Source organism: Peromyscus californicus, unplaced genomic scaffold (genome assembly GCF_007827085.1).
Source record: "Peromyscus californicus insignis strain IS unplaced genomic scaffold, ASM782708v3 Scaffold_13__1_contigs__length_99412109, whole genome shotgun sequence".
NCBI classification, from domain to species: domain Eukaryota; kingdom Metazoa; phylum Chordata; class Mammalia; order Rodentia; family Cricetidae; genus Peromyscus; species Peromyscus californicus.
In genome coordinates this window covers 92,167,832-92,193,881 of record NW_026294424.1, presented here as the reverse complement: position 1 = coordinate 92,193,881, position 26,050 = coordinate 92,167,832, and the positions used below count along the sequence as shown (strand labels likewise).

Genomic DNA, 26,050 nt, shown 5'->3' with positions numbered 1-26,050 from the left:
GATCTTACCACCTATCTCAGGCTGGCCTTGACTTCACAGGCTGGCCTTGACCTCCCAGGCTGGCCTTAACCTCCCAGGCGGGCCTTGACTTCTCGGTCCTCCTGCCTCAGACAATCAGCAATTGAGCCAGTTGCTGTGGTTTGGATCCCAGAACCAGGGTCACAGTCACGAGCCACCACACTCAGGTTAGGAACTACTTAGACTATTCTAGGCCCCAAAGGTAAGATACATCTGTCTTAGGAAGACAGTGACTACTTGTAGCGCCATGTTTCCTACTCAAGGTCTTGACAGCAATGAGTGCCTGAAATGTTTAAAAAAATACATAAGGCAAACTTTATACATATATGTACATATCAAATATATTGCATTCTCTCGTCAATTGGGGGAAAAAAAGATAAGAAAGCTTTTCATAAAATTATGGCCAGGAAGAAAATAAAATGGCAAATATATGAATCATTAATTAGATGTCATTACAAAGACTGAAATGCAAGCTTGCAGAAGGTTGTGCTGGTGGAGGAGCGAAGGTTGTTTTCTTTACAAATACAGTTCCAGCGTGCTTCTCTTTCTCCAAAATCATTCTGCAATTTAAACATTTAGAAATGAATCAGATTTGCATAACCAGAGCAGTTCACAGTCACTCACCAACTCAGTGTTCTAAACCATGGAAGGTCATAGGAATGGTAGACTCTGTACCCAATGGTGATGATCTCGTGGAAGCATTTCACTTGGATGCCCAGAACCTGCAAATAAGACGAGGTAGCGTGAGTTCCAGTGTTTAGTAAGTTCCAGTGTTTACGTTTGTGCTGTGTTACTTTAAAGCAACAATTCTAATCTACCAACTCCTACTGACTCTAAATGGCAACAGCAAAGAGGCAACATTCACTCTTCCAAGGGAAACCATGCCTAATGGGGCAGCAAAGGGATATTTAGATGAAGGCCTGAGATCTTCCCAGGAGAGCCAGGAGCAGCATCTCCTTGGGCAGTTGGGTGGGCCTTATCCATTTATTTTTATTATTTATTTCCATGTATTCACAATTTCTCAAGATGGATACTCTTTTTTGAGATGGTGTCTCACACTGCAGCTCACTTTCTCAGCCTCCTGTGTTACAATGACAGGTATGACATGTCATTTCTGTCACTTGGATTACTATAGGAAAAAGCTGGCTTAGAGAAGTCTGCTTGTATATATGTATCTTTAATCACATGTTCCAGCACACTTAGAAAGATGGTGGTATGGACCTTTAATCTTGGCACACAAGAGGCAGGGCAGCAGATCTCTGAGTTCAAGGTTCTCCTGGTCTCTACATAAGTGAGGTCCAGGCCAGCCACAGCCAAATAGTGAGACTCTGAATAATGACATCATCTCCCACCTTCCTTCTCAGAGCTGAGCAGACTATCCTACAGCCGGCAACAGCTCTGGTCAGTGTGAGCAGTCACCATCCGTCTGGCACACGTGCACACTTTGCCCAGACAACAACCTTGGTGGAGTTTCGTTTGCAAGGTGTCCTTGTGTTCATGAGGTGATGCTCTGCTCATGGCCCTTCCCAGTGACAAACCCACGGATCTAGGTGCAGCTTCAACATCTTACTCAAGCTTGGCCAATCCCAAGACTCAAACAGCACGATGAAAACCTCTGAACCAAAAGGGAGAGTCTTGGTGAATACTGCAAATTATTTTCCTTCCTCTCGACAGCACAGCCAAGGGCTTGTGACTGTGCAATCTTGTACAAGAATAAGACTTTTATAAGCTTAAAGAGTTTAAAAATCAAAGATTATAACAGACCAATTTGCAGCTTAGAATCTAAAATACTACTATTTGGCCTTTCACTGAAAAAGGTTTCTGACTTCGTGTTTGAAGGTTTGTATTTCTGAACATTTCTTGCGGTCTGGGGAAATGAGTCAGTGGACAGAGTGACACACTGCTCAAGCATGAGGACCTAAGTTGACTTGCAAGAAGTTCAAACCCCAGCACGGGGGGGGGGGGGGGGGTGGGGGGGGGTGCAGACAATAGGCACATGCCAGGGCTCACGGCCAGAAGGCTAACGGAGCATCAAGCTCCACCTCAGTGAAAGGGCTCTGTCTCAAAAGAGACGGCGCAGAGACAGACCGACACTCGACAGCAATCCTCTGCCTCCAGGATGCACACACAGGAAAGTGCACACACAAACATGCACACATGAGAGAGGAGAGAGACAGAGACAGAGAGATTTCTATAAACTAGCCTTTTCAAATCTGTCTTTCAGGACATTTTTAAGCTATTCTACCATCACATATTTATTACATGTCCAATCATATACTTTAAAAAAGTAAATGTTCTCTTTTGCCACATAATAAAGAAGTATTTATTATACCAAAGTACAAGAAGTACTGGTAGCACAAGTCATTAGTGTATTACAAAAACAAAGAAGATTTAAAGGTCATTCTTCAAATAACCTTTGTGTAAATATGAAATAAAAGGTTATTTTCACATCAATAATCACAGCATGGGGACAAAGTTCAGTGTTAAGACAAAATGGCAAACCACACCGTTTACAGAACACAGAGTTTTTAAAATATCAAGTGTAGTTAGTGATGCAATCTCTAAGAACACACCCACTCAGCACTGCACCATTTACTGAGAGGAGGAAAGGAGGGGCTTTATTCAACAGCTACGTTATCTGTGTGCTTATCATTACAGCTTGCAAGGAGAATACAGAATGTCTGGGAAAACCAAAAATAAGGAATTCAAAACACTAGAGTCAAAACTCTTTAAAATATATTTATAGTATTAAGGACTAGGAGATTACACAGAAATTGATACATCATGCCACTGATACTGGTAGACATAAACAATGAAAGAACTTCACTGGTCCAATTAATGTGTTTAAGAGCCTTAAAAACAAGAGCCAATTCTTTAGCATCCCACTTCACTAGCCATGAGGACTCCTGGAAATGCTTCTGGGCATTTGCTCTCAGACAGTCTGTGAAGAAGCATGTGACTCTAATGGCATGTGGAAATAACCACACACACCTGTAGTGGGGGACAGATGGGCAGCGGCAGCACCAAGGCACAAAAATAGGCAGTCGGTATGTCTCACATGACTGAGGCACTTTAGGGTATGTCTCGGATGACTGCGGCACGTTGGGGTATGTCTTGGATGACTGAGGCATGTTAGGGTATGTCTCGGATGACTGAGGAACGTTGGGGTATGTTTCGGATGACTGAGGCACGTGAGGGTATGGATAAGTAGTTCAGAGCTGTGAGGATACACAGTGGTGGACGGTAGCAGAGGAATGACATGAGAAGATGAATATTTGGGACAATGGGGCGGGGGTGGGGGCACTAATGAATAGCAAGGTGGCAAAAGCAGGCGGTAGTTCAGGCTAGGTGACAGGACTGAACCAGCAGAGTGTCACAGGGGACATGGAGAAACTAGTCAGTGATGACGGAAACTGGGAATGCGTCGCCTGACAAAAACAGCATACAAGAATTTATTTCAAAGGTTTTAGTTCAGACTTTTGGGGATATGTGGTGAGGTAGAACATCGAGATGGGGGGTGGAACAGAGCCGTTCACTCCAGCAGGCCAGGCCCAGAATGAGACACAAGAGACAAGATACAGCGCCAACAGCTGCTCTGCCTACCTCCTCCAGCCAGCCCACCTTTCAAAGTTTCCACAGCTCCGGACAAGGCCATCAGCCGGGATCCCTGATTAGGTCAGACCCCTGGTGATCACTCACTCTCAATGATTAGATCACCAGGTGGGAACCAAACCTTCAAGTAGGAGCCTTTTAGGGGACATTAAACCATAACAGAAGGGCTAAGGATGAGGAGGGAACACAGAGTAGAAAGGAAAGCCTGGAACGACGGATTTATGCAGGACAGCTGGGGGTCACACAGGACTATGGGTTATACAAACAAAAATGCCTATTTTTATTTTAGGAACCTATTTTAAGAAGATAATCTGATTTATTAAATCAGAACTTATTTGTGCTCAAATATGTTCAAAATTAAAGATGTTCTCATTAAAGAAATAGAGCATAACCCGATTGTTTAAAAATAGCACAGCGACTTAAGAAAGACAATGCTTCACGTTCCATTATATAGCAGAAAAGGTTAAAAAAAAAAACCCTAAATACTTTAGGCAGGTTATGATTCTCTTTTAAAAATCAGGATCCAACTGAGCATGGTGCACACACCTGGGACCCCAGCACTGTGGCGGCTGCAGGATTGCAAGTTCAAGGCCAGCGGGGGCCATAAAGTGAGATGACCATCTCTAAGAGTTCTGAACTTCATCATGGAAAAGCAGTCTGGCCCTTCTTGGGAGGATCACCATCCCCTGACTTCCTGACTGAAGAAATTTTTTTATTGTGACTAATTTTACTTTCAAATGTACTTTTAATAAAAGGAAACCACACCAGGTTGCTGATAATCACACCATTCTCAGCAGGACACGGGAGTAAAAGACAGGAAGGTGGGTAGATAGATGCGTCGTGCTCTCCTGTAGGCAGGAGACCAGGAGGGTGAATACATGGAAGAGGCTGAATGAGCTGAGCTGAGCTGAAGAAAGCAACGGAGTAGAAAAGGTAGAGTCCGCCACAGCCGCCTGGTACACAAGTGTGTCCCCAGAGGGCAGGTGCCACGGTGGGAGCAGTGGTCACAGCCGCCTGGTACACAAGGGTGTCCCCGGAGGGCAGGTGCCACGGTGGGAGCAGTGGTCACAGCCACCTGGTACACAAGGGTGTCCCCGGAGGGCAGGTGCCACGGTGGGAGCAGTGGTCACAGCCACCTGGTACACAAGGGTGTCCCCGGAGGGCAGGTGCCACGGTGGGAGCAGTGGTCACAGCCACCTGGTACACAAGTGTGTCCCCGGAGGGCAGGAGCCACGGTGGACACAGTAGTGACTGGCTGGGGCAGGGGGTGGGGGTGGGGTGGGTGAGCAGTTTTATCCAGAGAGCTTGTAACCTTCTCAGCTCATCCTCACATACTAATAATGAAGGACACTGTGCGCACCCCCAAGAATGGCGGTCACTATTCATTGTTAAGCCGTGCTTGGATCCCTGGAAACACTTAGGTAAGTCTATTGAACGGATGGATTTCTCCTTGCTCCCACAGCTGAAGTACACACTCTGTGAGGAACACCTCCACTCCCAAGTCCTCTCACCACCTCCTTGACTCCTATTCAACCTTCAGATGGAAGCTCACGTGTTGGGCAAGGCTTCCAGAGAGTCTGCCAACGCCTTTCCTGCTCTTACAGAACTAGTCTTTATTTAAAACACTGCAGTTGGTCATTAGAAGCAGCTAATCAGTTCTTTACAGTGTAAACAGCCAGCACCATCAAAACAAAGCTTGGTATGTTTTTCTCAGCACCCCCATTAACATACCCCGGTGCTACGGTAATTCCTGGTGCACACCAGTCACCTTGAAGGCATTTAGGAAATGAATGAAGTAAGAGCTTAATTTGGTGGCGCACGCCTTTAATCCCAGCACTCGGGAGGCAGAGCCAGGCGGATCTCTGTGAGTTCGAGGCCAGCCTGGACTACCAAGTGAGTCCCAGGAAAGGCGCAAAGCTACACAGAGAAACCCTGTCTCGAAAAAAAAAAAAAAAACCAAAAAAAAAAAAAAAAAAAAAAAAAAAAAAAAAAAGAGCTTAATTTGTCTGCTTGCCCTCACGCCTTGTTCGGCTTCCCGTACACAACACCTAAATTTCTCAGAAGGGCGTCTACTCAGCTCTCCAGTCTCATCCCTAGCGGCCATTCACAAGTCAACCCGGATCCTGTGAAGGCGGTGACACCTTCTCTCAGTAGCCCCTGCTTTGACCATGGCATATCCACCTTGAACTCCACCTTGCTTTTCTGTGTGATCTTCAAGCTTGGGCATCATCTCTCTGCAAGCCCTTTGCTATCCCTCTTTTAGACCGGATGACATGCTTCTCTACCCTTGTGCTCAGAACATGGCCTGTCACAAGACTTACCACTATTTAGTCCTCTGACTGACTGAGTGCTTCTGCTGTTACACTAAGTTCCTTCAAGTCAGGGAGCTAGTCAGATATAAATACGTGGAAGTGGTATGTGCATTTCTGCCACACCTAATCCTCTGCATGGTACTGGACACACAGATGTCTGTGTATTAAGGCATACTTGCTCTCTGCTGAACGAGCACACTGAGGGACTATTTTGCAGATGATTAGTCTGAATCATCTCATGAACTAGAAGTTGCTTAAAGGAAATGAATTTGCTGTTCCAAGTCTCGGGTTACCTTTCTATTATTATATGCTCAAATTACTTCAATGGTATGTAAATACTGAGAAACCAAGCCCTTAGGCAGGTGTCAATCACTTACCAGAAGCATCAGCATGAAGGACCCCATATAGATGATCAGGAAAAAGAGGGAGATCATGGTGAGGGTGAGGATCCCTCGGATCCACCAGTTCTTCCATCTACAAAGAGGTTTATAGAGTCAGTATTCAATAATGTGATTTAGAGCTTTGGGATGTGTGGTTTCAGTACTGAACTCCCAGAGTTGAGCATTTCTCCTGTTCTTTAAGGATATCTTATTTCATTTTATATAATAACAGCAACAGTTAAAATTTTACAATGTGTTAACTGAAGAAAGAAAGTGATTGTTGTCAACTATGAGTGGGGATAAGTCACAAGGATGGGGAGTTACGTGGTCAGCCTAGATGTGGGGACGGGACATCCCAATAGCGATTTTGTGAGGAGGAGGAGGAAGAGGAGGAGCCTAAAGTGAGTCTTGGAAAGGAAGATCCTTGGGAGGCACTGACAGCAGAGCTCCCACCCGGAAACTCAGGGTTTGTTTCTTAGAGCAGAGCATCCCGGCAGCTACAAAGGGCTAGCTCCTGCTACAATGAGGACTGATTTCCCTGATACCTCTGCTTTAAGGACGAGCACCCCCCTCCTCGAATGCTATTCCCTACAATAATATGCTTTGGAGGGAGGGGTCCTTGTACTATTTGATCATGCCATGAGGTACGCTGGTAGATGCTATACAAAAAGCTAAGAATAATTCTAATCCATGGACTGTCATTTGTAGGTCATGTTAGAATCCCTGAGACTGGGTTCAGTGTCACACACCTGTAGTCCCAGCTACTTGGGATGTAATGATGAGAAGACCACTTGAACCCAGGAGTCTGAGGCCAGCCTGTGCAGCACAAGACCCTGCCTACAAACAGATTCTGAAAGCACCTGTATATGGATCATTCCGGGTCCAAACTCTCCGCTGTTTTTCTTTAAGATTGTAGTGATTTTTACCGAATAGGCTTTAGGCCCCACAAAGTGGGAGGATCCCATGAATTCCAACCTCTTCTCCTATGTCCCCTGAGTCAATACATCCTCCATGAGTTTCACTAGCAATCTTCGTAAAACCCAAGGTCCTCAGCTCCATGTGCTGGATGTGTATTGTAAGAATTCAAAGAACATTTGAATACTGAACTGAAGGAATGATTTGTGTAAGGTGTACATTATTCTCTGCACACTGACTCCTCCTTTGTTACACTGTCTGTTGAGGGTATGGCAACAGAATATAAATGCATCTTGTATAGAGCATTTGCTCAGCAAATATTGGATGAGATGCTGAGCCACCCAACAGGTTAATAAAAATATAAGACATAAAGTTAAAAAAGATTCTCAGGCAGGACCAGCAAGATGGTTCCGCAGGTAAAGGAGCTTGCTGTGCAGGCCTGGTGAAGGTGAAAAGCAGGAACTGACTCTAGAAAGTTGTACTCTGACCTCTGACCTCCACACAACAGTGCTTGGCTCATGTGTACATGTGCACATACATAATACGTTTTAAAATAATTTAAAAAAGATTTTCATTAGTTGTCATGGCAAACAAAATCCCTGACAAAAAGCAAATGGGGGTGGAGGGAGACCCAGCATGACGAGAAGGCATGGGGACCTGAACAGCCGTGTCACAGGCGATAAGCAGAAAGCAGAAGGCCAGTGCTTTGCAGGTGTCTTTCTTTCCCCTTTCCACTCAGTCCAAAAGTCCAGCCCAAGGACCATGCTGCCCATGCTCAGGGTGGGGCTCCCTGCTCCGTCAAGCCTCCCGTAACCACATGAGAGTCACACTCCAAGTGTCTAATTAATGCTCTGGGGGTTTGTAAATCTAACCAAACTGACAATTAAAGTTAACCATCACATATGACTTTTATTAGTTCCAATAATGACATTTAATTTATATTGCAAAAGATTTTGATTCAATTTAGTCTAGTTCATGCATTTAATTCTAGGCACAGGTCCTTTCCCTTTTTACAACAGAATTGTTAGCTGATTTCAGCTACTTATAAAATGCTGGCTATATTGCTTGCATTCAACCATTCTCCTACATTATGTGACTGATTTTATTTTTTTATACACATAAAAAACCATGAATCCTAAGTGTAACATTTGTGTGCATGGTGTGTGTGTGTGTGGCACCAGGCTCACACGCAGAAGACCCATGCACTGCACACTAGACAAGCCATACCCTCATCCCCCATCCTGCACAGTTTAAGACACTTCTTCAAATAATCCTTTAGTGTCACTTCTGTACTCAAGGATCCAAAACGTCAACAGCATGAAAACAACAGCTTTTGCTAGCTTCCCAGGTTTCCCTGAGGTACTCAAACTGAGTTTACCTACCATAGTTCCCTCTACTGTTTAGTAAAATATGTAGAATCACAATTTCTCTCCTCGGACTTTGAACTTCAGGCCTGAACTAAGTCAGTGTACAGTCAGAAAATGCAACTGAAAGGTTCTGTTTAGTTTTAAAGACGTTACTCTCTGCAGATTAATGAGTGGATTAGGGAACTGGGCTAAGTCATAAAGCCAGGCAGATGTAAACAAAGGGCCTTAACCCAGCCAATAGAGATAATCCTGTCCTGTCTGCATGAAACCCGGAATCATATGTAGCCTTCCCCTAGAGAAGTATCAGAAGCCAGTCCTGGATGGGAGCTGCCACCATTCAGACGTCATCCGTGTCTGGTCTGAGCTGCTGAGAACCAGAAATATTAGGAAAACATTCACTCTCTTCTCATCATCTTATAATTACAGTCACCACAGCCTGGGCCCTGAAGGAACACACTCTATTTAGCCACTTTTAAAAAAGAGAAAAGTTTTGTTGGCATCTAAATTAATGAGTATCACTGTGATACACTGCTGTTTATGCATATTTTTATACTTAATTTTTAATCCGTCCCCCGTGCCCTCCCCTTCCTCCCCACCCACACATGTGCCCTCCTCCTCCTCTTGTTCCTCCACCCACTCCCTCACACCTGCCCCTCCTCTTTCACGGTCTGTGTGTGTACACACACAGACACACACACACAGACACACAGACACAGACACACACACACACACACACACACACACACACACACACACACACACGACTACTCCCCCTTTCATGGTCCATGCGTACACACACATCCAGAGACACACACGCACACAGGCCCACTCTCGCACACACACCTTCCCCTCCTCTTTCATGGTCTCTGTGTGTACACACATATCCAGAGACACATGTGCACACAGGTCCACTCTCGCACACACAAATTTAAAGCTAGCTTCCACATTTTCTGAGTCTGGCTAATTTTACATAATGCAACAATCTCTGGTTTCATCCATTTTCCCACAAATATTACAATTGTATTCTTTGCAGCTAAACAGAATTTTCAGTGTATGTGCACCACATTTTCCGATCTGTTTATCTGTTGATGACATCGCAGCTACTGTGGACAGAGAGCAAGAGCATCATATGGACACATCTCTGCGTTGTGCTGACTTAAGAGTCCACAAGCACACACCCAGAGTGGTAAAGCTAGGTCACATGGTAGTTCTCTTTATAAAGATTTTTATTATATTTTTATTATGTGTGTCTGTGTGAGGGTACGTGCAGGTATGAGTGCAGGTGTCCATGGAGTACAGGAGGGGGGACTGGATCCCCTAGAGCTGGATCACAGGTGGTTGTGAGCTGTCTGACGTGGGTGCTGAGAAAGAAACCCAAGGCCTCTGAAAGAGCAGTATGTGTTCTCAACCACTGGTCATCACTCTAGCCTCTTGAAAAAAATTGTTACGTTGTATTTATTTTGTGGATTTATTTTTGTGCATGGTGAGAGATAATGGTCTTGCTTAAGAGAAAGAACACCTCACTTCAGGGACAAGGTTGGAAGGATGCATACTCAGGAAGAGGGCATTCAGGTCAGTTCTAGCTCAGGGCCCTCTCAGTCCCTGTTTCTGCACAGTGTCTTCAGGAACAGAGACTTACCTTCACCTCTGGGGCAGCCAAGTCCAGCAGCAATAGGCTGTATGCTCTGGGAGTGTCTTGGACAGCCCTGGCCAACCTTTCAAAGGAGGAATGCTCATGCCTGGTATTGGGGTGTTTGTTAGCTGGCCTTTGTCTCTCGGAGGAAAGCGTCATCAGTCCAGATGAGGAAAATAACTATATATGTAGATTTATACGTGGATTTACATGTATAACAGGGTTTTCTAGTAAACAGTTAATGGTATGACTCCTTGTGGCTTTTCCAGACATCTAGTCGTTATTTTACCCACCTCCCTCCGCATCCTAACCTCTCTTTCCCATCTCCCTGTCCGATCACTTGTATCCTGCTATTCTTCCCTCTTGCATGGAAAGTGCTTAACCACTGAGCCATCTTTCTTGCCCCACTGTGGAAAGTTCTATTGAGGATCTCTGTGTCTACAGTCCTCAAGAAAACGTGGCCCCCAATTTTCTTTGTTCTTATCTCATTTGGATATCAATATAATATTTTGTTCGAGTTCCTTTCATGGAGCAGTTAGAGGGATATTAGAAGTTAGTTCTTTAAAAGTTTGGTAGAATTCGGTGGTGAATGCACTCACTTCTGGGCTCTTCTATGTTAGCAGACTTCTTTTTTTTTTTTTTTGGATTTTTTCGAGACGGGGTTTTTCTGTGTAGTTTTGGTGCCTGTCCTGGATCTCACTCTGTAGACCAGGCTGGCCTCGAACTCACAGAGATCCATCTGGCTCTGCCTCCCCAGTGCTGGGATTAAAGGTGTGTGCCACCGCTGCCCAGCTGTTAGGAGACTTTTAATGACTATTTTCATCTAATAGCTTGTTGGTCTGTTGTGTCTAAGAATGTATCCACTTCTTTGAATTTTCTGGTTTTTCTGAAGCACAAGTTTTGAAAGTGTTCCCTGGTCACCCTCTTGATTCCACTGGAATCTGATGAATCTCCCATTTTTACCTCTGGTTTTATTATTCTCTCTCTCTCTCTCTCTCTCTCTCTCTCTCTCTCTCTCTCTCTCTCTCCCTCCCTCCCTCCCTCCCTTCCTCCCTCCCTCTCTCATGGTTAATTTGGCTAGGGGTCTATCGACATTTACCAGTTCTTATAAAGATCCAATTCCAGCTCTGACTCTACATCTCTCTTTAATCTCCGCTGTGTTAACTTCTGCCTTGGTCGTCTTCTTCCTGTGTGTTGCTTTGGGTTTGGCTCGCTCCTGTGTTTCTAAGCCCGTGATGTGTATAGAATAAGGTTTTGTGTTTGAGCTCTATCTCAAAGAGACAGAGCTTTATTTTTAAATGTAAGCACTTATATTATAAGCTTTCCTCTTATAAGTTCCTCAGCTATATCCCAAAAGTTCCAGGAAGTTCTACTTTCATTTGATTGTAGGAATTTTTAAATTTCCTCTCTGTTTTTTTTTTTTTTTTCAGTGAGTCACTGGTCATTTACAGGTGTACAGTCATATGTGCAGTTTATATAAAATTCTTTTGCTATTGATTCCTAGTTTTTTTTTTCCACTATGATTTGTTCAAACACATAACAAAATTATCTTTGGCTGACTTTGTGTACAATGCACAGTATTAATGCACATTTCTATGTTACTTCTAAAAGTTTATGTATTTTCAGAGCAAGGGGGACCAGACAAGAATGAAAACAGATGGCCCAGGTGATCCAGAATCTCAAAATGCCTCTGTTACAGTCTCCTCAAAATTCTGCATCCAGAACAGCTTCAAGGATGCTGACTGAGATGATCCAGCCTCGCAGAAATACTCCAGTCAGGACTTAACTATAATCCTAAATTTTCTCAGGGTCCCCCAAAGATAACAGCGCCCACAAACAACAGGAAGTAGTCTAGAGAACTATGCCCACATTCCCAAAAGATGGGTTATGGTCATTTATTATCATTTAAGGGGGATTGGTTACAAATTGTTATGACTGTCAGGGAAAAAGCTAAACAAAGGAGATTAGATTCGGGGATCTTGTTCTAAAAAGAAAAGGGGGGATATAGAAATGATAGGATAAAAGGGTAGATTATTGAATCTACTTTAATTAAAAAATGACTATTAATCTTAAATATTTCACATTGGTATGGATTTTGGCTTATTGATACAAATTTAAAGTTATTTTGTTATACTAGATGTATATTTCTATGCTTGTTTAAGGCACTGTGTTTTTGCAGCTCATTTAAAAATATAATGTACATAAAAAATACAGATTAATAGTCATCTATAACAGTCAAACTTATCGTCATGCTAGGTATGTTTTCAAGGTTATACACAGATATATAGATGGTCTCAAACACTTCAAAGACCTATAGAATATGGCATTTAATATTCTTAATAACCTAAGGTTTTTCATAACAGTGAGACATGTGTGCTCCTGGCAGCACCAATCTACTTCAGAGAAGATAATGGGCCCTGAAGAAACTCTGCATGGAGTTTGTTTCCTTTATAACAAAAGCTAGCCATGTGGGCAAAGAAACTGCCCTTGCCTCAATTGCTGACAATATATCGTCCAAACTGGACCAGCAGGATGCAGGAAAGGCAACTGCCAAACTTTGCCAAGACAAGGCAGGACAGTCCTTCAAAATTCCCTGCTTCTCAAAAATGTCTGTCAGATACTCTAGGCCTGCAGGCCAAAGTGGATGCCCCAATGTTACAGAAGAACCTAGGGTGACTGTCCAGGTGGCCTGATGTTCCTGTAATTAGGTAACATTTGATCCTCTGGAGTCTTTCATGGAATTAGGATAAATTTGATATAAAAGATAAGATAGATAATAAAGTATTTTCTCTAATTTTGTCAAATACAAATACAAATGGACTGGATATTATAACTGTAATTTTGTACTGCTTTTTTTGTACATAATCTTACTATGTTAAAGTTAAAACCTTCCATTTTAATTAGACAAAGGGGGGAAATGCTGTGGAATAATCCTTTTGTACACTGTGAAGATTTGTCACTCGGATTGGTTTAATAAAAAGCTGACTGGCCAGTAGCCAGGCTGGAATTATAGGCGAGACAACCAGACTAGGAGAATGATGGGAAGAAGGGTGGAGTCTGAGAGACGCCAGCCAGCCGCTGAGAAAGCAGGATGTGTAGAAAATGAGGTAACAAGCCATGAGCCACGTGGCAAAGCATAGGTAAGAAATATGGATTAACTTAAATGTAAGGGTTAGCTAGTAACAAGCCTGAGCTATTAGCTGAGCATTTACAATTTACATTGTCTCCAAGTCAATTATTTGGGAAGCAGCTAACAGTTATTTGGGAGTAGGTGGTCGGGACAGGAAAACTCTACCTACTCTATTTATTTAGTGAGTCTTAACAATTTTGCTGCCTATTTTTCTGGCTAGCTGGGTTGTTTGCTCTTTTCTTTTCTTTATAGAAGGGGGTCTTCTGGTGTACTGTGTTGGACATAATGGATTTCCTTTGTTCAGTTCTTCTTTTCACATCTGCACAGTGTTTCTTCGAGTCTCTTCTATAGTGCTGGCTCAGGGCTCATGAACTGCCTTTGTCTTGAACTGTTCTTGTCTCTCCATCAGGTAAAGATGCCTCTGCTGGAAACAGCAATCTTGGCTGGCAGTTATTTACTTTTGGGTTTTGAAATATATTCTTTCATGCTTTCCTGGCTTTTAGGTGGCTGGTGAGATGTAATATTTTTATATGTTTAACTTTACTGAGTTGTTTTTCCTTTACAATTTTTAATATTTAAAAAATATTTTTGATATTTGGACTATAAAATGTCATGAAGAGGTCCTTTCTCTTCATGTCTATTTAGGGGTATCCATTCCTCCAGATTTGGGGTTTTCTGTTGAATATTTTTTCTCTCCTGTGGTTGATCTAGGTTCCTTCTTCCATCACATGTATTCTTAGGTCTGATCTCTGTGTGTAACCCAGAGGTCTTGGACATTGTGGTATTTATTTTCTTTTTTTACTGGTGTTTGAGTGTGGCATTTCCTTGACCTTGCCCTCTATCCCTGACATTGTTTCTTCTGTTTGGCTGAGTCCATTGGTAATGCTTTCCACTGTTTTTATTGGCTTCACTGAGGTTTTCATTCCAAAACTCCTTCTTTTCCCACCCTAAAGACCTCATTTCCCTGCTGACTCTCCCCTCCGTTGCTTTCTTTTCCATGTCCCAGACGGACTCGTCTGTTTGTAGCTCCCAAGTCCACTGATCATTTCTACAAGTCAGCTTTGGGAATCCCCGGCCCCGGCACTTTAACTACATTAGAATCATCAGGTTCCCGGAGCTGAGAAGAAGTCACAGTGCCATTTCTTTTGTTCCCATGTCACAACACGCACATCTGTTGGTTTGGACATACTCTTACTGCACAGCCTATTCACGTGGGCTCACTCACCAGCATCACGCAGTGAGTCTCCCGCTTCCCCCCCACCAGCCATGTGCACGGCTGTGTGCAGTCTGCCCTCCTCTTCTGCCTCATCCATCTTTTTCTTTATACATCCCAGGTATCCTACCTCCCAGTCTCCATGAACTTCCAAAGCCCTTCCTCTGTAAAACTCAGTGTTTTTCTCCTCCTCCTCTCTCCTTCCCCAGAAACAGCGGGAGCACCCAGTCTCACCCAGAAGTCTCTACTCAGCCATGTTTCATTGCATAGCTAATTCTTCTCCCAATAAGATAAAAAATTAACTTCATCTCCAGATTTTCCAAAACTACCAAGTTAGAAGATAAACCCCTATTAATCCGTACTGTATATATCGAGTGGCACTGTGTCTTTGGTCCTCTTTCTGCTGCTGTAACAGAACACCTGAAGTTGGGTAATTTATGAGGAACAGAGATTCTTACGTCCTAGAGACTGGGAGTCCAGGATCAGGGTGTGGCATTTGGGGATGCTGCTGCTTCAGTCTACAGTAGAGACCAATGGCAAGCCACCAAGAAAAGTCCTTTATAACAAGACTTCTTTTATGATAACTACCCCCACCCCATGCCAATGGCACTCATCTACTCATGGGGGCTCTTATTAGGCTACACCTCTCAGCCCTGGTGCACTAGGAGTTGAGTTTCCACATGTGAACTGTGGGAAACACTTGAAACCACATCCTCCTGCAAACAAAAACTGCCTTTCAGAGTTGAAATACTCAGTTAAAACACATAGCACGATATGGAGGGCAGGAAATCACTGCTGCTAAAATGGAGTGGATGGTCTATATTGGCTTTCTTAGTAATCATCTACGTCAGTGGCAGAGCACCACACTTGGCACACCTGAGGTCCTGCTTCAATCCCTAATACAGCCAGGGAAAAAGAAGCAATCCTTTTAAGTGGTTACATGCTGATCAAATCAGTCAGGCTGTTAATATAACCAGTAAGTCGGTTTCGTTTCAAAAGTTAATGACATGTTTTAATTATTTTCCTAGAGGCACAAGCATCATGAGTCATCAAGAACTTGCGTGGTCACGCAGTTTACTTAAACCAAGGATACAGACCTAGAGGCGGGCCTGAAGAGCAGGCAGGATCTGATGGAGAGCAGGAGTTTGGAGAAAGTCCATCTACCAGCCTGGAGCAGAGGTGGACAGGAAGTGTGTGGGTTCTCAGAGAAAGGCGATGGCAATACAAAGTTCAAGAGTGCCAGTAGGCTTCCCCGGATCTTTCCAGGGTTTCTGCTGCATTAGCAACACCTTGGACCAGATCATTCTGTTATGAGAGCCTCCCTACTGTACTGTCCAGGTCTGTTCTCACCACAGCTGTCAGCAGCAGCTACTGTGCTGACACAGAACACTGCCACATGTCCCCAAGAGAGACTCAATGAGAGCTAAAACTACCTGGCTGATGAGCAGACCCTTCAGAGCACACTCACCCACCTGGCTAATGGACACACCCCTCGGAGCACACTCACCCACCTGGCTAATGATCACACCCCTCAGAGCACACTCACCCACCTGGCTAATGATCACACTCCTCGGAGCACACTCACCTACCTGGCTAATGGACACACCCCTCAGAGCACACTCACCCACCTAGCTAATGGACACACCCCTGGGGCACATCTGGATGTCGAAATGGCTGAGCCAAGTGCAGTGAAGGAAACTTTTCAGGCCTCTCCCAGTTTCAAAAGCATATATCTTTTGAGGCATCACAGAGTAAGGGGTCAGAAACGAACCTGAACCTAGGCCAACCAGTTCCACTCTTTAAGAAAATTATGGATTCACTTTAACAAAATTATGTATTTCTAGGAAAAAGCTAGCTACAAAAAAAAGTTTACTATATAGATATTTTTCATTGTGAAAATTCAGAAACGAATTAATTGCCCCCCAATGGGTAGGAGATATTTAAGGATAGGAGACATTGTTTCTAACTATCACAGCATGGAAAGAGAATAGCAAGGTACAGAGTATGATCCCGTTTCTGCAGCACACACAATGCACAGAGGAGAGGGTCTAAGAATACACAGCTCTACAGCAGACAGATGTGCTGGGAAGTCACGGCTTCCTCCCATGACTCAGAAACTTCCACACAGCGAGGATTTTTAACCCTCCATATCTACAAACTCTGGTCTCTACAACATGCTCTCATTTTGGTTTATTACACCAGAAGAAGACCTCAAAGTGTATGTTATACAGGAGCATCCATGTACTTTTTACAGCGCAATCCCCCGAGATTAAACCTGTAGACCACCTACCGTTCTGGTTTTCAGAACAAGGTCTCTCCTAAATGGTGCTACACAATCTATCTTTCGGATTTTGAGAACCATCCCCTCATTACACAGCACAGGTAAGAACGAGGGATGGGTTCACCATGCTATCTATCACTGTGCCTGGGATCATATTATTCCTCTACCCCTCAGGTTCCTCACTTACAAAACAGTTACAAGCATAACCATGTTGCAGGGCTGCTGTGAGAACGTATGTATGTGTTGAAGGCAGTGCTTAGCACACAGTGCATGCTCAATAAACCGCTGCTATTATCTCTGTTGTTGTTTTAGATTAAAAAGTCATTACTGAGAAAGACACATGGGAATTCAGCATCATTATTACAAACCACTGAACTAACGCACACACACATGTATGCATTTATATAAAACACATACGTATGCACACACACACACACACAAACACACACACACACACACACACACACACACACACACACACACACACACGGTGTGACACAGATCTGATGAGATTTTTAAAGCAAAGATATATCTGTGAACTAGGTCACAGAAACGATTGGGAACAAGGACTATTAAACTCACAATCATGCTCTCAATAAGATAGCATATCTTTGTTCCTTCAGATTAAAACTAAACCAAACAGGAAAACATTGCTTTGAAATAATTGATCCTAATATGGTTATGGCACTGTGACAGATTTTTCCATTTTCAACCACAATTCCAGGCTTACCTCCCAAGGTCTTTATTTTCTCAAAGACTAGATGAATGCTGGCCGGGGAGGCCTCCAATGCACACTTCAAAGAGCAAAGCTCCCCTGCTGCTTTCGCCTGCCTCCTTTCACCAGTCCTTTTTGTCTCTCAAAGGCAGGCCAGAGAAACCAGACCTTTTCTTCTCTTAGGTAGGTCACAGAAACTAAAAGTATACTCTAATTTTCCTTCAGCTTCCTGTCTTAGAGCTGGCTGTAAGGAAATACTCTACTCCATCTTGCCTGGAAGGGAACCAGTAGACCCCCATTTGAGGAAAGCCCTATCATATCCCAGGAGGGAGGAGCACTGTCCGCATGCCAGGAGGGAGGAGCACTGTCCGCATGCCAGGAGGGAGGAGCACTGTCCGCATCCCAGGAGGGAGGAGCACTGTCCGCATCCCAGGAGGGAGGAGCACTGTCCAAATCCCAGGAGGGAGGAGCACTGTCCAAATCCCAGGAGGGAGGAGCACTGTCCAAATCCCAGGAGGGAGGAGCACTGTCCGCATCCCAGGAGGGAGGAGCACTGTCCACATCCCAGGAGGGAGGAGCACTGTCCACATCCCAGGAGGGAGGAGCACTGTCCACATCCCAGGAGGGAGGAGCACTGTCCGCATGCCAGGAGGGAGGAGCACTGTCCGCATGCCAGGAGGGAGGAGCACTGTCCGCATGCCAGGAGGGAGGAGCACTGTCCGCATCCCAGGAGGGAGGAGCACTGTCCAAATCCCAGGAGGGAGGAGCACTGTCCAAATCCCAGGAGGGAGGAGCACTGTCCGCATCCCAGGAGGGAGGAGCACTGTCCAAATCCCAGGAGGGAGGAGCACTGTCCAAATCCCAGGAGGGAGGAGCACTGTCCAAATCCCAGGAGGGAGGAGCACTGTCCGCATCCCAGGAGGGAGGAGCACTGTCTGCATCCCAGGAGGGAGGTGACGACAACTCACAGGGACAGACTCTAACAGTGGGACACGCAGACCTCACCCTCTGTACCTCTTCAACTATTCTGTCAGAAGTCCATTAAGACACTTTACAATAAACCAGCAATGTGAGCATTTCCTCAGGGCCTGTGGGCTACTCTGAACTGAGCCTAATGAGAGGGTTGACGGGAACCCAATCCGTGTCTGGTTAGTCTAGAGTTCTGAAGGCCTCGATTTGTGATCGTGTCTGAAGTGGGAACAGCTCTGTGCCTCAGCCCATTGGCACCTTTGCTGTCTCCAGGCAGACAGTGTCAAAGCAGACACCCAGTGGGTGATTGCTATATAACTGCCTACTTGATGGTGAGGAGAGCACACACGTGAGCATGCGCACTCATTACGCAGACAGACAGACAGACAGACAGACAGACACACACACACACACACACACACACACACACACACACACACACACACACACACGGTTCACAGGACTGATCCATGTCGTGAGGGTAAGGTAGGAGAGATTGAGTTGAATATGAGTCTCCCTTCATAGCCTCAGAATGGTTATCTCCTAACGCAAACAAGCAAAGTCGGACAGCCTTGACTCCATGACTAGACCAGGGCTGTTAGAATGGTGGGCTGTGACTTGTCAGGAGAAACGCCCATCATTTCTTGTTGAGTTCCAAAGAACAGCATCAAGCAGAAAGAAATCAGAGGATGTCATATAAGATAACAGCATACTTGTGTCATGCTTCAGAGCATGTTTGTGTCTGTGCCTCTCAGGTGTGGGTAGTAAAAAGATGTTGGTAAAGTGCTGTCAGTATGCAACACGTCACACAGAAACCTGGATGAAACTTAACATTTCCTTCACGTCCATAAATTTTATCATTTAAATTACCGAGGCATATAGAGCAGGGGAAGATAGAATTCGCTGAAATCCCACGGTCATAAACACTTTAAAATAGCACAAATACAAAATGGTAAAGTGTTGTTGAGTTTTAGGCAGTAATTTTAGACTCGGTTAAAGAAAGAAATTCTGGAGGCTGGGAGATGGCTCAGGCAACAAGCCCCTGCTGAGCGAGCACAAGGGTCTCATTTGGATCCCAGCACCCACGTTAAAGCCAAGCCCAGTGGCACACTGCAGAGTGGGGGCGGCACGGGGAAGGGGGGTGGGAGTAGAAGTGGGAGGGAGCCATCAATGAGCCTCAGGCTCTGTGAGAGATCCTATCTCAAAAAATAACTGGAGAGCAGATCAATTAAGACACCTGATGCTGATCTCTGGCCTGTGCATGCATGCACACACACACACACACTCTCACAAGAACATATACACGTACCATATGCACACACATATATACACCCCCCCCACACACACACACAACAACAACAGCCATCAAAGAAAACGATAACAATTACTTCTTTTTTTCTGGCATTTGAAGAACACACAATATGTGATTTTCATTATGAGGGACTCAACACCACAAAGTCTAGGAGCCTGGGTAGTTTCCGTAACCTTCACCAGCCAGCCTGTCAGACTTGGTTCTCTCACTGCACACGGTCGAAGAGTGAAATAAAGATTGCCTGCAGATTGGCCTTCTTCTCCCGGGGGCCCCAAACTCACAAACCAGGATAACCTTGAAGCATGTGCCTGTGCTGGGCAGCAAGAGGGACTTGTCCTCACCCATCATACCTTGAAGATAGTCCAGACAGGGCTTTCTTGAGGATCTCGGGGGTCCTGTCTGAGGCCGGTGGGATCTCAGGAACATCAGAATCTCCTCTGGCATCGAGATCTCCATACCTGTCATCAATATCTGTTTCCTAAAATTAAAAAGAAGAACTGTTTACAAAGTATTCGTATATATGTTTTATTTTGAGATGGGGCCTTGGAGCGGGCCCGGGGCTGGCCTGGAGTTCACTATGTTGCCCCTGTGGTCCTCAAACTCTGACTTTCCTGCCTTGGCTTCCCAATGTTGGGATTTAGGTGTGTATTAGCACTCCTGGGGCAAAGCATGCTTTTAGACAGCACGTGCCTGTTGCTGTGTTCTCTCATCGCTTGGTGTGCCAAGGCTTAGTTACCTAATCCAAGACAAAGACACTACTATCAACCTACACTGAATGCCCAAGCACTGCCATAGATTCTTGCTAAGGAAGCTTTATAATCTTTGGTAAAATTCCAAAATAAAGGATTACCTTAAACAAAAGTCATAAGAACAGCTCAGATGACTTCTTCTTAAGTCAGATGCTTACTGACAGAACCAAATATTTACTGTTTGCTTCTCAACTGGGAGAACAGGGCTATTTCTGTATAGATTCTAATCAGCAGTTCAGTCTGCTTTCATTTAACTAACATCCCAGAATCAACAGGAAGAAGGCTCTCTTGCTTGGGTGTAGCAATACGGATTGTAACATCCATCATTTTTATGAGCTCCCAGTAAAGCAGGTCAAATGGACGCTGTATTTTTCCTGCAGATGAACGTGATCGAGAGTGTTATTTTAGTTACCAGATTTAAGTCATTTGATAGCTAAAAGGGCACATATGCAAGCACTGTGTTTGTGCGGTAGGCCCTGGGGGCTCTGGGTCTCTATGACAAAGGCCACCCTAGAACTTTCAGGATAGGACAGCCAAGGCATTTGTAAGAACAGACATGGCATCTGCTGTACCATTTTGACATATCCTTCCCTCCTTTACACCCCTTCCTCCTAGCCCTGCATGCTCCTGCAACCAACAACCTTCAGGAAAGAAAGTGATTTGCAGATGTGAGACGTAGAGGGAGCTGAGTTCAGGGGAAAGGCACAATCCCAACAGACAAGGACGGGCACTGGGCAGAGGGCTTGGAAACAACCCAAACTCAGCCTTGGCCAGCTCCAAAGCTTCGGCAAATTTTATCGCCATTTTAACTGCAACTACATCCAAGGAGGAAGCATTGAGCATGACGCCGAGGACACGGCAGAGTCCAACAAGCAGCAGGCTATCAGGGTTAAATCAAGTCTTCTGGTCCCTCAGGCGGCTTTCCATAGGAAACGTTAGCATTTAGGCAGAATGTTCAGACTTCATACAGTGAGAATCAAACTTCGGTCTACCACACACAGCTCTGTTATAAAATTACATGTGTCACTATCCAAAAATGACAAGTGAGACAGATGTGATCCCCAAACAGCTTCAACAGAGAAGTGTCGACTGGGAACAAGTAGACTGACATCAGCTCAAGAGGCTCTGGCCACAGGTGGCCAGCGGGCCAGGTCACCCGACTCCTCGGAAGGCGGGCGGTGAGGCAAAGCACTGGTTGCTCTTGACACTTTTTCTGACTCCAGTGATCTGGAGAGGTGGGAGGGTTGAAATGTGGACAGGGACAAAGGAAGTGACTCTCCAAGGAACCACAAAGGCACAGAAAGAGCACAAGAGCAGGGGTCAGGGGCTTCCAGGATCCATCCGACCTCGACCCAAATGGTCAGTGTAACACAGGCCAAGCCCTGACCCCAAGGGAATGAAGGCTTCAGTTTCTACTTGGAAATAAAACCACTGGGCTGGAATTCAGGTCATTTTCTTCAAATCAGTGACATTTTTGCAAACCGCATCCAAGTACAGTTGACAGTGACAGAATTGTGCTCAGACTTCACCTCCTGTGCTAGCTAGTTTTAACTGTCACTTGAGCCAACCTGGAATAACCTGGGAAGACAATGCAAATAAGGAATTATCTAGATCAGACTGGCCCGTGGTATGTCAGTGGGGGCCTATCTCGATTGCTGGTTGGTATGGGAGACCCCAGACCACTGCTAGAGGAGGAGGTGTGTCACTGGAAGTGGGCTTTGAGGTTGCACAAGCCCATGCCAGGCTCAGCCTCTCTCTCTTCTCTTCCTGCTGCCTGATGATCAGGATGTAAAGTTTTCAGCTACTGCTCCAGCCTGCCACCATGCTCCCCACCATTATGTTCATGAACTAACCCTCTGAAACCGGAAGCCAACCCCAATTAAGTGTTTCCTTTTATAAGTTGCTTTGGTCATGGTTTTTCATCACAGCAATAGAACAGTAACTAAGGCAGGCCTGAATGGTCTGAGAGTAGAGAAAGCTAGCCAGCAAGCAGGCAGGCAGCATGGCTGCACTTATTTCTCTCTGCTCTTGACTATGGACATGGTGTAACTAGCAGTCCAGGACTCCTACCTCTGTGACTTCCCTGCCAGTGACAGACTGGAGAATTCCAAACTAAAATAAACTCTTTCTCTTAGCAACATCGCTTATTGTCAGAATATTTCTTTACCGCAACAGAAATGAAACTGGAGCACTGTCCTGGCCCCTCCATGCTGCCATGCTCTGGAACACTGCCCTGCCCTCTCTCCATGCTGCCATGCTCTGGAACACTGTCCTGCCCCCTCCATGCTGCCATGCTCTGGAACACTGCCCTGCCCCCTCCACGCTGCCATGCTCTGGACCACTGTCCTGTCCCCTCCATGCTCCCATGCTCTGGAACACTGCCTCCCTCCATGCTGCCATGCTCTGGAACACTGCCCTGCCCTCTCTCCATGCTGTCATGCTCTGGAACACTGTCCTGCCCCCTCCATGCTGCCATGCTCTGGAACACTGCCCTGCTCCTCTCCATGCTGCCATGCTCTGGAACACTGTCCTGTCCCCTCCATGCGGCCATGCTCTGGAACACTACCCTGCCCTCTCTCCATGCTGCCATACTCTGGAACACTGCCCTGCCCCCCTCCATGCTGCCATGCTCTGGAACACTGCCCTACCTCCCTCCATGTTGCCATGCTCTGGAACACTGTCTTGCCCTCTCTCCATGTTGCCACGCTCTGGAACACTGCCCTGCCCCCCCCCTCCATGCTGCATGCTCTGGAACACTGCCCCGCCCTCTCTCCATGCTGCCATGCTCTGGACCACTGTCCTGTCCCCTCCATGCTGCCATGCTCTGGAACACTGCCCTGCCCTCTCTCCATGCTGCCATGCTCTGGAACACTGCCCTGCCCCTCTCCATGCTGCCATGCTCTGGAACACTGTCCTGCCCCCCTCCATGCTGCCATGCTCTGGAACACTGCCCTCCCCCCTCCATGCTGCCATGCTCTGGAACACTGCCCTGCCCTCCCTCCATGCTGCCATGCTCTAGAACATTTCCCTGCCCCCCTCCATGCGGCCATGCTCTGGAACATTTCCCTGCCCTCCCTCCATTCGGCCATGCTCTCAAGTTACATTTCTAAAGTTCCAGGTTATATCTTTCTTCCTTTAGAGAAACAATTTAAAATGTAAGATTTAATTCAGTTTATTTAATTTTACCCTAAATAAGGAATAAAAAGTAATTCCCAAACACGGCATATTAGACCAACATTACTCAAACATCAGAATGGAATCCTGGTGTGAATCCTCTGCTACAACGACAGTGACCTTGAAAGGACACCAGGAGAATGAACAAAGGATCACTTCAGACGACCAAGCGGCCACCCAGCACTAACACGGGCTGTGCAGAGTCACACAGTTTTGAAAAGCAAAGTGACAGCTGCTTCTTGCCAAGCCCGTAGTCAGAGATGGTTCTCAAAGGTCTTTCCATCTTGGGCCCCTAATTCCAAAGCCTACACGGCTTTCCTTTCATCTCTCTGTGCTCCAGGACCTGAACCCAGTCTGCATGTCCACGTATGTCTCCATGAAAATCACCAGGTACGCAACAGAAGCGACTGACCTGCCTCCTCCACCAAGCCTGCTGCCTCCTTCCCTGTCTGCTGCTTGGAGAAGAAGCCACAGCCAAACCAGTGAACTGATGGGTCCAGTCGGGAGCTCAGCATCTGGACGGCAAGATGGCTCGGTGATGGTCAGTGCTTGCCAAGCAAGCCTGATGACCTAAGTTCAGACCCCAGAACCAACAGAGTCCTGAAAAGTTTGTCTTCTGATCTCAACACATATGATATGGCATGTGCACACATATGTGCACGCACACACAAATAGTAAAAGTAAACTACATAAAAAAACAAAACAAAACTGGGCAGCCAGGCAGTGGTGGCGCACGCCTTTAATCCCAGCACTCAGGAGGCAGAAGCAGGCAGATCTCTGTTAGTTCAAGGCCAGCCTGGTCTACAGAATGAGTTCCAGGACAGCCAAGGCTACACAGAGAAACCCAGTCTGGAAAAACAAAACAAAACTGGGCATCAGTTTGGGGGGCATTTTCTTTTGTCCACATATTCAGCACCAAGCCTGTCTTTCGGCTTCCCTCCATCACCGTCAGCCTCCCTGGGCATCCCCCCCTTCCCTGTGCCTCAGCCTCCTCTCCCGCCCCCTTGAGTCTGCTGCACACACCGCAGTCACAATTTACAAAGCCACATATCCAATCCTACTGCTCCCCACCCAAACCACCAGGATGAAGCCAGATCACTTAGTGTGGCTTTGGCTGTTTCTACGAAGGGACCCTTATCTTCCAGACCTCCTTCTCGGGCCCCACTTGTTACAGTGTCCTCCCTCTCTCCTGCATGTGGATGCTTATTCTCTGTACGAAGTGTAAAGTTACACCCTCTCTTGCCCGTTGTTTCTACCCTCCCTGACCATTCCTCAAGCCCGGCTCCTGCAGGGCCATGGTCCAACCTCACCATCAAGACCACACCTTTAGACTCTCATCTTCTCTGACTCCCAGCTCTAGATTAGCTACTCTTGAACTGTGCTTCCAGAACTCTCTTTGCTGCAGTGACCTGTCTGTTGTCTGCATTTGTTTCTAGTGCACCCGTTGTGGAGAGAAGATGTCAATTGACTACAGGCTACCACAGCTCCCGGTTCCAAGGAGCTGGCACTGAGCAAGGGCAGGCTGAAGGAACCGAGTCTGCTGGCTCTGCTGCAATTTCACACTAAGATAAATTCTCACCTGCTCTCGATACAGGTAATCTTCGGTAAATCGCCCGGCTTGGGACCTATGTCAGGGGGAAGGAGGACTTCTGAGTAGGGGGCACTACTCTCATCCAACTACAAAGCCCACATAAAAATTGTCTGCTCATGACGTCTGAGAGCTGAGTGAATCTCCCTGATCACCTGCAAGTCTGGCTCCTACAGTGAAACTAATTCTAGAACTAGGAGCAAGATGCTTCCGAGATACTGATTCATTTATTTGTATGATCACCAAAGGAAATAATCATTTCCATTTCATAAGTGAGAAAATTTAGGCTGAGATGTTAAGCAAAGCTGCCATTTACCCAGCTCTAGGTATGCTCCCAAATCAATCTGTGCACAAACACTAAGCCTGGAGGCAGCCTAACAGGCATACCTTAAAAATAGAAGAGCCATGCCGGGCGGTGGTGGCACATGCCTTTAATCCCAGCACTCGGAGGCAGAGCCAGGCGGATCTTTGTGAGTTTGAGGCCAGCCTGGTCTACAGAGAGAGATCCATGACAGGCACCAAAACTACACAGAGAAACCCTGTCTCGAAAAACAAAAACAAAAAGAAGAAGAGCCAAGGCAACTTTGAAAGAACAGAGCTAAAGGTCGTCGGGTGCTGGTTGGCGAAGTTCTTAGGAAGCCACTGTCATCGAGAGCATGTGGCACTGGAACAAAAGAGAATC

At 45.8% G+C, this 26,050-nt stretch overlaps 1 protein-coding gene across 2 annotated transcripts in view; it reads right to left on the bottom strand.

Moving 5' to 3' along the window:
• Positions 1-26,050, bottom strand: part of Cds1 (CDP-diacylglycerol synthase 1) — a 67,772-nt gene that overhangs the window by 30,287 nt on the left and 11,435 nt on the right. For both annotated transcript variants that reach the window (XM_052735523.1, XM_052735522.1), the window contains exons 2-4: positions 20,208-20,335; positions 6,320-6,416; positions 643-740 (exon numbers count right to left, since the gene is read on the bottom strand). In XM_052735523.1, coding sequence (XP_052591483.1) covers positions 643-740; positions 6,320-6,416; positions 20,208-20,335 — 323 coding nt within the window. The remainder of the gene's footprint in view (positions 1-642; positions 741-6,319; positions 6,417-20,207; positions 20,336-26,050) is intronic.